The sequence below is a fragment of the Callionymus lyra genome, chromosome 10, assembly GCF_982586985.1.
Source record: "Callionymus lyra chromosome 10, fCalLyr1.hap1.1, whole genome shotgun sequence".
Taxonomy (NCBI): domain Eukaryota; kingdom Metazoa; phylum Chordata; class Actinopteri; order Syngnathiformes; family Callionymidae; genus Callionymus; species Callionymus lyra.
In genome coordinates, this window is record NC_141827.1 from 3,815,848 (window position 1) to 3,830,552 (window position 14,705).

At 39.3% G+C, this 14,705-nt stretch overlaps 1 protein-coding gene across 2 annotated transcripts in view; it reads right to left on the reverse strand.

The window, feature by feature from the left end:
- ptprt (protein tyrosine phosphatase receptor type T) overlaps window positions 1-14,705 on the reverse strand; it is a 305,407-nt gene that overhangs the window by 140,008 nt on the left and 150,694 nt on the right. For both annotated transcript variants that reach the window (XM_087799988.1, XM_087799990.1), the window contains exon 11: window positions 9,940-10,049. In XM_087799988.1, the coding sequence (XP_087656114.1) occupies window positions 9,940-10,049 (110 nt within the window). The remainder of the gene's footprint in view (window positions 1-9,939; window positions 10,050-14,705) is intronic.

The window sequence follows — 14,705 nt, forward strand, 5'->3', positions numbered from 1 at the left end:
TGAGATTGTTACTCTCTTAAGTCGTTTAATTCTTTCTCTACTCGTCAGCGTCTTCCTCGTTCACCTCCAGAGACGAGCGTTCACCAAAACGGCATCGATCGGCGGCTCATCTCGCACGACTGCCGCCCACATAATGAGAATCCATCATCCCTTTGTTGGGAAACAAGTGGCGGAAGAAGAGATGGCGGCGACCGAACGTGGTCCAGGCGAGGAAACTGGAACGAACGCCGGAGCGCTCGCCGCCATCGATTCCTGTGATTGATTAAAAGCTGGACTTGAAACGAGACGGATCGCAGGGTTAAGTTATTTTCACTCGCCCGGCATAACTTAGAGCGCATTAGAAGCCTCATCATGTGGTTCTGTTTGAGTGAGAGCAGCTTCATTGTTACTGAGGGTTTGAAGATTGAGGAGGAAAATTAGAACAACAAAGAGAAAGCGAACGAAAAGTCCTCAAAACCCTGAGTTGCTGTTTTTTTAAATGATTTGAGTGTTTTCCTTCAGGTCTAGAAACTCACTTAACCCCCTGATCTGAGGTGGATTCATCTTCCTGACCTTGAAGAAGTTGATCAAATAAAAAGAGAAACTGCAGGACCAGCTCTGGCCAGTAGAGGTCAACCTCTGAATAATGCAGGATTTTCATAATCCCTCAAGTTACTTCATGTTGACAGAACAACACTTGGTGTGATCCATACACATGTTCATAGAACCTAACACGCCATCTATGTGAGGAGGTTCCACTCTGAGTACCTCACGGATGACATATGTTCTTAACTGCATCCGGAATGCAAGCAAAAACCGAAAAAAAAAGTCATCTTTGAATGCTTAAGATTCCAGTCATAACCAGTCGATCAATGATAGGAGGTTTAATTGTATGATCTCTCTATCAGTAGCGAAAGGTTTTAAAATATTGAAATTCAAAGTTTCAGGATTGACGATGAGACGAGAAGCAGAAGTTTTGGAACTTTTGCAGATTACCATCTGGATTTAAGAAGGTATTAAAGGATTCCACTTGTTTGGCTTGGAAACCAGCTCTTCAAAACAAAATGAATAAATCAACCTTTCTGCCACTATGATGACAAAACTTTAGTTTTTTTTGTTCTTGTTACATTTAGGAAAAGACCAAGACCAAGACCAAGACCAAGACCAAGACCAAGACCAAGACCAAGACCAAGACCAAGACCAAGACCAAGAACAAGACCAAGAACAAGACCAAGACCAAGACCAAGACAAACAGTACTAAGACCGGATAGTGGCGAGACCAAGACAAGACCCAGACAAGACCAAGACCAAGTCCAAGACCAAGACCAAGAATAAGAGCAAAAGACCTTCAAACTGCTCGACTGTAATGTCCCTCTTGGATTGAAGCCTCGACATGAAGAATTGTTCGGGAAAATTTTTAATAATTCTGTATATTCTTAGTTTTGTTGATAGCTTAAGTTATCTCTCAGGTCCTGCCTGAAGTCTTTCCTCATTGAAACACATAAGACGAAGACAACTGAGCTCCAGTCGCTACATTAAAATGAACAAACATTTGTGTCTATAAAAAGAACAGATTAGAAAATAATCAACATTAGTCGACATGAGGGTGAGTCGAACTAACCTTTAAACTCAATTCTCAGAATTTTGAAATTTGTTGTATTTGTTTGATTATATGCTGTATTTTCTAAAGAACTGTGAAATGTGAATTCTGTCAAAGGTTTGTGTCTTCAGGGAATTCTGGACGTTGCGTCACATTTAAAAAAAAAAAAAACGTAGGTAAAATCTGCTTTAATTAATGGCAGCGATAAAAAAAAAACATTGCACAGTAAGAGCCGCTGAAACACGAGCTGGTCGAGGCCGACAGGAAGACGACACGACACGCTCGGCTGCGTCACGATAATCAATGTCGTCGGCAGCATCTGTTTAGTGAGCGGGGGCTGCAAGGATGTGGCGAGCGGCGGGCGGCGAGTCGACCTGCTGAGACGCCGTGCAACGCTTCGACGAGCAGATGAGTCAATTATAGACGCCGCCGGAGGGGTCCTGATCTGTGTTTGTCAGGAGGTCTTGGACCAGGTGAGGAGGAGGGGGGGGGGGTCTGAGTCTGCAGGTGTTTGGGCTGAAGCTCTCGAGTAATGCTTGGCCATGGATTCAAGTCAGGGAGAGAAGTTGCATCTGGATTCCGAGGCTGACCCAGATAAACATGCAGCAATAGGAACATTTACATAGCAATTGATACATTCAAGAGTCAAAGAGCAAACCAACACAGAATGTATCGACCGACTGACTGCAGATGAGCAGGAATATATTCATCACTTCCTCCTCCGTTACTTCACTCAACCTTCCACAGAGCCGGTCGAGCTTCCGTCATCCGGGACCAGAACCGGATTATCGCCGGACACTCGTCGAAGCCCGGGCGAGTCGTGAGAACCAGACTACCTCGTGGGCGTCCCCGGAGAACAGGGTGAATTCTGGGTGAGGGATTTGAGCCGGAACCAATTAACGGTCCGGGTCAGTGCGACCCCGGCGAGTTCTTAACTCGCGTCTGAAGCAGCATCTCAGTCGCAGGATCAGAGGCAGACGAAGAATACCGAGGATGTTACACCAAAAGCTGCTCGGATGACGCCTGCTTGCATCAGTGACCTGGAAGGTCCAGGTTGCAGCAGAGTACCGCACAGTGTTGGAGGATTTTAAGTTGGAAGCAGAGGTTATTTAGTAAGTAAGTCATTTATATTTGTAGAACGCTTTTCTAGACCAGGGTCACTAAGCGCTTAAACAATCAAATAACTACTCACTAAAATATATACTTTAAAAGTTAAGATAATACTGAGACAAACACAGGAATCTCAGAAAATCAGAGAAAAACACAAATAAAAGTGTTTTCAGATGTTTCTTGAAGGAGTCAGTAGATCATCAAACACAGATGTTTCTTGAAGGAGTCAGTAGATCATCAAACACAAATGTTTCTTGAAGGAGTCAGTAGATCATCAAACACAGAGATGTTTCTTGAAGGAGTCAGTAGATCATCAAACACAGATGTTTCTTGAAGGAGTCAGTAGATCATCAAACACAGAGATGTTTCTTGAAGGAGTCAGTAGATCATCAAACACAGATGTTTCTTGAAGGAGTCAGTAGATCATCAAACACACATGTTTCTTGAAGGAGTCAGTAGATCATCAAACACACATGTTTCTTGAAGGAGTCAGTAGATCATCAAACACAGATGTTTCTTGAAGGAGTCAGTAGATCATCAAACACAGATGTTTCTTGAAGGAGTCAGTAGATCATCAAACACAGAGATGTTTCTTGAAGGAGTCAGTAGATCATCAAACACAGATGTTTCTTGAAGGAGTCAGTAGATCATCAAACACAGATGTTTCTTGAAGGAGTCAGTAGATCATCAAACACAGATGTTTCTTGAAGGAGTCAGTAGATCATCAAACACAGATGTTTCTTGAAGGAGTCAGTAGATCATCAAACACAGATGTTCCTTGAAGGAGTCAGTAGATCATCAAACACAGATGTTTCTTGAAGGAGTCAGTAGATCATCAAACACACATGTTTCTTGAAGGAGTCAGTAGATCATCAAACACAGATGTTTCTTGAAGGAGTCAGTAGATCATAAAACACAGATGTTTCTTGAAGGAGTCAGTAGATCATCAAACACAGATGTTCCTTGAAGGAGTCAGTAGATCATCAAACACACATGTTTCTTGAAGGAGTCAGTAGATCATCAAACACACATGTTTCTTGAAGGAGTCAGTAGATCATCAAACACAGAGATCGTTCCAAAGCTTAGGAGCAACAGTCTGGAAGGATTTCTCTCCTCTGGTCCTGAAGTTCAGGAACCATCAGTAGATTCTGATCCACAGACCTCAGAGCCCGAGCTGGGGTGTAAGTCTGGATCAGATCACTGATGGAAGGTCTGACCATGAATAGATCTGAGAGTAAGAACCAGAATTTTAAAATGATCCTGAAAGAAACTGGCAGCCAGTGAAGAGTTTGAAGGAGAAATGTGAGTTCTTCTACTAGAGCGGCTCAGAATTCTCGCTACAGAGTTCTTTGCTGCACCATATTGATATTGCACCAATTCAGATCTTCAGAATTATCGAGGATAAGTGTTGTCGTGTCGTCAACTGGAAACAGTGTCATTATCTTCAGACTCCACTAGCTGGCGTCTCGGCACTATTTTGCTTTGTTTTGAAAACCTGTTCTAATGAAAGATCATTTTTAAACTGATGGCGCCACCTACTGACCTCTGAACAACATGACACTGTTTCATGAAGCTTCGTCAACACATCACTATTATTTGAGTATTATTTCGTAATAACTATAATTCTTTAATCTTGGATTCATGATCTTTCACGTCACCGGATGTCGGGCTTCAAATATCTGAGACCATTTAATGTTGTTTTGTTCTGACTTTTATTTTGAAGCCTGAAGTTTGTTCTGACAAATGACAGATGTTCTCCTGAAACCTGACACGTACTCTGAGACCTGACGATGTCCTGAGATCTACACTAACATCGAAACACGCCCTCGTCCTCCGAGGAAACCAGAAACTTCCTGGTGACAAGTCTGGAAGCAACGGTAACATTTCCCCCCAAAAAATAAAATGGAGGCGATATGAGGACAAACATGAGGGTGAAAATAAAGTTAGTCAACAGTGTCTGGTCCTCATCGCGTCTCTCAGAGCGTGGATGATGAAAAGAGGATGTGGGTGATAGAAGTAGGAGGGGGGGATCACTCTCTCTGTAATTCTCGTCTTCCCTTCAATCCTGCAATTAGTCGTAATTACAGTCATTCACAGATGAAGTGATCATATTTGCACACCAAATTATATCAGACCATGACAAACATCTGAACCGGCTTTTATCTCGGCGCACGATTCACAACCTTCCTCACATCTACGCCGCCCCCCCACACACCTCCCGCCGCCCGGCCCTCATTGTCTTCGCCGCAATTTGCATTCTGGACACAGATGGGCGCAGAAGTGAGGAGGACACAAGAGACGCCGGAGCAGGAAGAGGACGGGACAAGAGCCCCTTAGATGTTGCTGATGATGCCTTTAATCCTGTCAGTGGCTGCAATTATAGTAATTACCTCTAATGGCTGCGCTTTGTGTGGCGACTCGTATGTGTTTAACAGATGATGCCGCCTCCACAGGCCGGGTTCATATTAACCGTATTAATGAAGTCCACGCTGAAGAAGCTGGGATTGATGCCCCCCCCCCCACGGGGGGTCCAGGATGAGTGGTTCTGAAAGCTCGGGGTCGAGGTCTAGCAGAGGAAACTGAGTGGTTTTAGTAAAGAGTCAGAAACACGAGAGTCTGATGCAATTAAACGAGAAGAAGAAATGTGTGTTTGCTCGTGTGTACATGTTAACAAAGGAAACCAGAAACTTTCTGTGTGTGTGAAGGATGTGAAGTTGTGACACAAAGTATAACTTGAAAAACAGAAATTAAAAGTAAAAAAAAACACAAATTATAATAAAAATGGCAAAAATGATCATTTAAAAAACACAAATTATAACAGATAACACAAATTATTACTTAAAAAAACACAATTTATAGTTAAAAAAAACTAAAACAAAATGTCTATCTTAAAAAAACAGAAGGTATAACTACAATAATAATAATTATAACTTTAAATTGCTTTGTGACAAACACTAAAGTCACCCTTATACAAAAACTCAGTGATATATTTGTCTTCAATTACTTGATAAGATTTGTTTTCCTTATTGAGAACCTAATAATATTTCAGATTGTATTTCAAACTGTGAATTCAATCAAATATGAGTAATAATATAATCTAGAATATATGTGACATTAAAGCACTTAATTGTATCTTTTTTTTCTCAGGGAATAATCAGAAAAAACACAAAAAAAAGAGATAAAATCAAGTCCCTAAATCATATTTACAAACTAGACGATTCCCCGCCGGGTGTTGCTGTGAACTTTGACCCGTGACGAAAAAACCATGAAAGCTACAAAAGATTCAAATCCAATGTTGATAATCTGGACTTTAATCCACATTTAAAAGTTTGAATCGTGTTTTTACGTGAACGTATGTCAGAGCAGGAGATGTTTGGATAAACGTTTTTGACCTCGTCCTGTTCATTCCTTATGGGACATTTATCGCAGTTTTACTTCCAAAAAATGTATAATTTGGTGAGAACAATAATATCACTGCAAATCCTATTGAGTCGCTGTATAATAAGAGGAGGCGCGAACAATAAAAATAGTAATAAACTAAACTACTTATTTATAGAAAACCATAATATTCATACTAGGTAAATTGTCGGAATTTTTTATCTAATTTTTTTTGTTTAATTTTGATTAATTTTTGTTTCAGTCTTATTAAAGAATTACAAAAAAAACACTAAATCCACCCAAGTAGTAAAGTTGAAGATCCCTACATGGGTTTGTGATGTTCAAATCTATATTTGGTCTCCAAAGGTGTTGGAAAGTTCTCTGGTTTCCTTATGAAATCTTCAGGTTCATCAAGAGTGTCTTCAGGTATGTTTCTCTCCGGGATGAAAGGGAGCGCCCGGAGAAGCTTCCTGCCTTTACCATATGACGCATCGACTGATCATGACGACCAGCTGCGTGAACCAGCCCAGAACATCACAGATGGTTTCTGATGTCCAAGACTTCACAGCCTGGACCCGGGTGGTCCGAGGTGGTCCACGAGGGTCCAGGAACATGAGAGAGAGACGCCAGAAAGATCTTCATCAACCACCGGTTCTGGTTTATTCTTCCTCCATATAGAACTCCTTCAAAAACTTTCCCTTCTACACACTCGCTTAAAAGAAAAAACAAGCAGAAAAGAAATGACTTATTCAAGAAGCGCTCACACTCGTCTCTCTCTCTTCTTGACACTTCACTCTCTCTCGCTCGCTCTGTGTGAGGCGGATCCTTGATGGGGCGATAGAAGCCGGAGAACGGGTCAATAATTCATTAGATAGAAAGCTCAACTCAACTTCAACCTGAGTAAACCGCCTGGAACCGCACACACTCGGACACACACACCGCACACACACTCACACACACACCGCACACACACACACATTCACACACACTCGGACACACACACCGCACACACACTCACACACACACAGCACACACTCACACACACACACACACACCGCACACACACTCGGACACACACACAGCACACACACTCGGACACACACTCGGACACACACACCGCACACACACTCACACACACACTCACACACACACACCGCACACACACACCGCACACACACTCGGACACACACACCGCACACACACTCACACACACACACAGCACACACTCACACACACACACACCGCACACACACTCGGACACACACACCGCACACACACTCGGACACACACACCGCACACACACTCACACACACACTCACACACACACCGCACACACACACCGCACACACACTCACACACACACTCACACACACACCGCACACACACTCACACACACACTCACACACACACCGCACACACACTCACACACACACCACACACACACTCACACACACACTCACACACACTCACACACACACTCACACACACACTCACACACACACCGCACACACACTCACACACACACCACACACACACTCACACACACACTCACACACACTCACACACACACTCACACACACACCGCACACACACTCACACACACACCACACACACACTCACACACACACTCACACGCACACACACACACACACTCACACACACTCTCAGTCTGTCTTTCTCGCTTCATCTCGTCACATTGTCTCAACAGCTGTCAAGTCACATCATCTACCTTTAATTTTAAGACCAAATATTCACTCAAAAGTGCTGATGTTGAATTTTTCAACACGTTCAAGTTTGAAATAAACCTGACCCGACAATGACGTGCTAAACTCACAAATATTAGATTAGATTAGATTAAATGGACTTTATAAATCCCTCCGGAGATCTACAGAGGGAAATCGGGTTTCCAGGTCACGGCAGACGATAGTTTCATAAAAACAAGAACAAAGTGCAAATAAAAATGCCAAAGTGCAAATATAAAGAACATAGATCAAAGGAAATAACGCAAAGAAAGAGACAAAAAGATTAACATAGAAAAAATATGTGCATTCTGTTCAATGTATGTGGTAAAGTGCTTGCATTGCATTATGGGTACACGTTTTTTCGTGTGTACCTCAGTCGTAAAAATAAACCAGTGATTTTTTAAATTTCTTTTTATGTTCTGCATAAAAAACTCTAAACTTTCAGACAAACTGTTTGGATAAAGATCTGTTTATTAATTTATCCATCCAAGTTATTTTTGAGCAAACAGCTTCATTATCGACCGGCGTCGTCACAAACTAACTAACTAACTAACTAACTAACTAACTAACTAACTAACTATTTAACTCAAGGCATCACCAGAAAATCATCATCACCTGTCAATCTTCTCATGGTTCTGATTCTGATTTGACTCAAAGTCCAGGAACCAGGTTCATCATCCGTCTGACAGTCGCTCACATGAGTTTTTATTGTTGTAAAAATACTGCTGTTTAAACTGTACGAATATTATTATTTTCTAAAAAGAAATAGTGTAATATTGGAATTTGGACAAAAACTAATGTCTTTGTTTATTTAAAAAATAAATACAAACTATTTAAAATACAGTTCAAGTTATAGCTGCCGTTCACATGCAATATTATAATAATATCACTATTAAATATAAAATTAATAAATGTTAAAAACACACAAAATAAAAAACGTAAAATAATAATGGTCTCATACAGACACAAATAAACATGTAATATTTTTAATACATACAATGTTAATAATAGTATAAACATTTGACATTATTATTCCTTATTGTTATTGTTATTATTAATATATATTTTATCAGTAGTAGTAGTAGTAGTAAAACTACAAGTAGTAGTAGAAGTCATAATATAAATGGTAGTAATATTATCATAGTAGTAGTAATAGTAATAGTAGTAACAGCTAAAACATTAGTATAAGAAGTAGTAGTAATAGTACATGTAATGGTAATGGAAGTAGTAATAGTTTTATTAAAAGTAGTAGTAGCAGTAGTATAGTAGTTGTAATATTAATAGTAGTAGTCGTAGTAGTGACAGTAGTAACTGTAGTTGCAATAGTAATAGTAGTAGTCGTAGTAGTGATAGTAGTAACTGTAGTTGCAATAGTAATAGTAGTAGTCGTAGTAGTGATAGTAGTAACTGTAGTTGCAATAGTAATAGTAGTAGTCGTAGTAGTGATAGTAGTAACTGTAGTTGCAATAGTAATAGTAGTAGTCGTAGTAGTGATAGTAGTAACTGTAGTTGCAATAGTAATAGTAGTAGTCGTAGTAGTGATAGTAGTAACTGTAGTTGCAATAGTAATAGAAGTAGTAGTCCGCGTAGTTATAGAAGTAACAGTAGTTGTAATAGAAACAGTAGTATTAGTTATAGTAGTAATAGTAGTTGTAGTTGAAACAGCAGCAGTAAGAGTAGTAGTAGTTGTAAAACTAGGAGTAGCAGTAGTAACAGTAGTATAATTAGTAATATTAGCAGTAGTAGTTTTACTATCAGTGTTATTATAATTTATTTGAAGGTAGCCTGTACTGTGTCATTAGACAGTAATAACTGTAATAATAATGTGAGTTCAGTTCATCATTAAGAAACAAGTGACTTCATCAGACGCTCCATCTTTCTCTCTTCCTGCTCGGCCAGGTAATAAACCAGAGGTCAGAGGTCAACCTGCTGAAATGAACAACTCTCTCGCGTGAAACACGATCCGACAGAAACTCCCGACATCTCGTCAGCGTCTCAGCGTTGGCGTGAGAAATCCTTCTCAAGCTCTTCAGGTCGCGAACACAAGTCGTGACTTCTGACCGTGAAGCTGCGTCTGTTGGACTCGTCGCAGAGATGCTAACGTAAACGCCACAGAAGGCTGGCACTGACCTCGTACAGAGTGATGACCCCGTTGGTCTCGTTGGGGGCTCGCCACTGCATGAAGATCTTCTCCTCGTACGGCGTGTTCTGCAGAGACTCCACTGGCACCGACCCCGGCACTGCAGAGACGACACACAAGATCATGTTTGACTCTTATTTAGCGTATAAACCAGTAAATGCATCAGAAGACTTGGCAGCCGATGAAACGTGAACTCGTGACCTTTAGAGTCAATTCTCAGCCTGATCTGTGTCGACACGTGTGAGCGTTTCTCTTCATAACTCGTGTTGGACTCTTGAGGATCCATGTTTGATAGTCACGACAGGGAAATAACATCAGTGGAAATACTTCTGTTGCATTAAAACATAAGTATTTGAAGAGATATCATAACAGTTAATAGTTATTTCAAACCAAACACCAGATGTAGACGTGTTATTTTTGAAAATCTTACTTGAACTGATGATTCTCAAACATTTTTATCTTTTTTTCACTTAATTGTTCAGCAGTTGTTGTTTTTTGGGAGGAAAAATGGTTAAAATAATATTTTCTTTTCATTGAAGTTATATAAGTACATAGCATAGCAAATATAGCTTACTATGGCATTTAGCATTGCATTTACATAAAGATATATACATAATTGTACGTTTAGTTTACCATAACGCAAGATAGTATATAGCAGCATATCAAAGCGTATTATAGCATCACGCAACATAGCCTAGCCTTTACATGACGATAATAATATCATATTGTAACTAGAGATTAATCGGCTCACTTTTTACTGTCAAACACAAAAATGCCCTGTTTTGTTTTTATACTAGTGGCAATAAACTTGATTCTGATAGCATAGCATAGCATAGCTTAGCATAGCATAGCATAGCATAACATAGCATTTACTTGATGATAAGCACATGTAATGTAAGTAATTAACACACGTTACCATACTGTATAGCAGCACATCTAAGCATAGCATATGATAGCATATAGCATATAGCATATAGCATATAGCATATAACAGAATGCATATAGAATATAGCATATAGCATATAGCATATAGCATATAACATATAGCGTATAGCATATATCATATAGCATACAGCATACAGCATACAGCATACAGCATACAGCATACAGCATATAACATATAGCATATAGCATATAGCATGTAGCATGTAGCATAGCATAGCATTGGATAGGACATAGCCTAGCATAGCATGGCATAGACTTTGATAGTATATAGCATAGCATGGCATTGGTTAGCATAGCATTTGATAGCATATAGCATAGCTTTGGATATCATTCAGCATAGCATAGCATTGCATTGGAAACCAATAAGCATAACATAGTATATCATAGACTCTGTTTAAGATATAGTTTGATGATGTTTAACAATCTCTAGGATGAATTGTTTTCAATGAATAAACAAGAAAGCTTAAACTTCTGAAACACTAAATGTTATCTTGCAGCAACATTGAACATCAAAATGCAATTTCCCAGACTGGAGAAAGTTTATGAAACAGGACGTTTGTTTCATCAGTGAACAGCTTCTAATGTCAACACTATCTTTCTCCCTTTTTTCCCAGTCATTTTCGGCACAAACCAAGAAGTGAGATCGAATCATAGGAATCTAATTGTTGATATTTTGTTGCTTCAGAGCGAGAAGGAACTCGCCGTCCTCGCGAGGGGATTAGATCAAATATTCTGGCAGGAATGTGTTTGGATTGAAGTTGACGCGCCGTTCAATCCGATACATTCCCGCAGCATCTTTGTGTTTACATCAGCCTCGCTGTGGCTCAGAGCTCGCGCTGAAGTCGAGATCCACGGAGCCTCGCCACGTAATTGTTCCAGATTCAGGACAAAAGCGAGGAGCATGAAGTCGAGCCTCATTAATGTGAGGATCGTTTATGCTTCGTTGACGCATCAGTCAGACGGAGGTTTATCAAGTGAAATACCAAACTATCGTGTGTTCGCCGTCGCACATTGATTGTTAGCGATTAGCTTCGTCTGGAAGGAGGAACGATGTACTCGTCTCTCTATCGCCATCTTCGTTTTAAATCAGTTATAAATTGACGTACATTAAACGCTCATAAACATCACCCGAAACAACAAAGCATCGAAAAGTATCTCTAAAAATACCACGTTTGTTTCTCTATAACGGCTCAGAATATACAGAGTATGTGTCATCAAGGGAAAAACAACAGACTATGACGTGCACAAGATATTTATTCAATTTATATTGTTTATTTTCAGTACTTCAGACCTGATGCTTGTCATCACAGTTTAAGTTTCTTTTTTATTATAAATATTTGAAGTTCTACGAATTGTTTCATGTTATAACAGAGGTTAGTTTTGCAAGTCAATGATTATTTATTTATTTTGCGGCTTTTTTCACCATCATTGTTATTTAAACAGGTGACTAATATTTCCAGTATTCAGACCATAGTCGGATCTTTGGCTCACGTTGTACTCTTTATGTAGCTGTAGTTGTTGTTATTTCTGACTTTGGGTCGATCACTAGTTCTTGTCAGTATTTTGTGTTGTTTTTTTGAGCCAGAAGGTACATTATATTTCCTTTTTTTCCCAGTGCAAATAATTCCTGGATCCATTAGCGTTGCTGTTGCAACGAACCAATCACTGACCACTCAGTCGTATGTGTGGCTCGATCTCCTTCAGCGCCCTCTAGACATTTGACCCAACAAGAAACGTTGAAAGAATGCTACTTTTTAAATTTATTTTAATCGTTGTAGTTTCCAAAATCTATCTCAATATCTTGAGTGTCTGGTTGTTGTCAGATTTTTTGTGATTTTTAAGCCAGAAGATAGTAAGTAAGTAAGTAAGTTATAGCATATACTTCATTTTCTACCAGTCATATTAGCTCCTGGGTCCATTAGTGTTGCTGTTGCTAATAATAATGCCGTTGACAACAACAACATACGTTGAATAACTGATTATCTTATTGTTTGTTTGCACATTTTCTTTTGGTTTTGAAAATGCTCTTCAATATTGAATATTTCTCGAGTATGTAGTTGAAAATATTGCGATATTGAAAACCTTAGTTTGATTCTTTTTTTTCTTGCTGACATTGAAACACAATTTGGACTCTTTACCTCTAGATGTTGATCTGACTCCACCATGAGTCCAACTTCAGTATTGTTTGTGTTGTTTAATTAAATAATTGTTGCCACTCAGTCTTAGACACGTGTGTGACTTGAATATTAACCCGACAAGTAAAGGTTGAAAGAATGGTTTGCTCTGTGTTCCAATAATCCATTGAAGAAAAATGACATTTTTCATATAAATATGCTTGTTTGATGCTTTGAAAGTTCTGCATCCAAAGCAGCAAATTGCCCTCAAGTTTAAAAGAAGATGCACTTTTTTTTTGTTCCTTCCATTTCCAATGTTTGTTTTTTTTTTATCTCCAAACATCTTTTCTTTCTCATGTTTGTTGTTTGTTTCCACTAAAGATGCATGGAGTGTCTTTAAAAGCTGCTTTTGTCAGAATTCATCCCTTTGTCGTGTTCAAGTGTTGGACCCTCGCTAAAGTGCATCTATTAGAGTTGGAGGAGCTCGGAGTGGTTCAGTGGAGGAGGAACGAAGGAACATTCCCAGAAAAGACGTCAGCACTTTTTTTTCTGCCAGACCTCCCCGTGAGTGTTGAGTTTGTGTCGTCTGGCGCTGACACTGTAGGAACGTCTGACACCTCGTCTGTGGTTTGTAGAAAACAGACACACTTGTTACCAGGTAGACTTTCCTGCCAACACATTTGCTGAGTCGACTTTTTGGGGCCAAAAAATGGCAAACCAATTTAAGCTTGTCGGTTGGTGTTTACCGATTGTTTTCTTTAACAATCATGGGTCTGCAGGGCGCTGGAGGCTGTCCCAGCTAGATAGGGTGAGAGTCATCTTGACACATTTGGTTGTTGCCCAGAGTCAAAAAACTGTTTCACAATGAAGCAGTTAGAGTTAGAGGGATGGATGGATGAATGGATGGATGGATGGATGGATGGATGGATGGATGGATGGATGGATGGATGGATGGATGGATGGATGGATGGATGGATGGATGGATGGATGGATGGATGGATGGATGGATGGATGGATGGATATATCGATAGATAGATATATAAGAACAAAATGCAATCAAAAGAACAAAGTGCAAGGGATGCCAAAGTGCAAATACAAAGAACATAGATCAAAGTAAATAACGCAAAGAAAATAATACAAACGACAACTTTAGAACAAAATTAAACCTCCCACCATATGAAGCAGACATTAGTCGCTCTAACTTTTGACCAGGTTTAACTTCTGTTAATATTCGTTCCTAATAATGCCAGTGAGTGAATTAAGAGTTTGTAGATTTTTACACTTTAAATCACAGAAAAGAGTGTTTAAAGTCTATAATAGATCTTGTTTCTAATAATAATAATTGTTGATTAATATTCTTTTACTCTTCCCACATTTTACCGTGTAAATATATACATATATAGGAACATAAAATACACATATTGAAAACGTTAAAAATATTCATCACAAAAACAGTAAAGAATAAAGTATAAAACAATATGTAATAATATATATTAAATAGTGTTATTATGTGTCTTCATCAACGTGATTTTTCTTTACTCAGGCGTCTCTTTATCTTAAAACATGTATAATTTTCCAAAAGTCCATTTAAAAAAAAAGGTAATGATAATGAACACGCACGATAAAGAGTGTTTTTTTAATTTCAAGGTGTTGATTAAGACGCCATCTGTGGTCGAGCAAATCAAATCACGGTGACA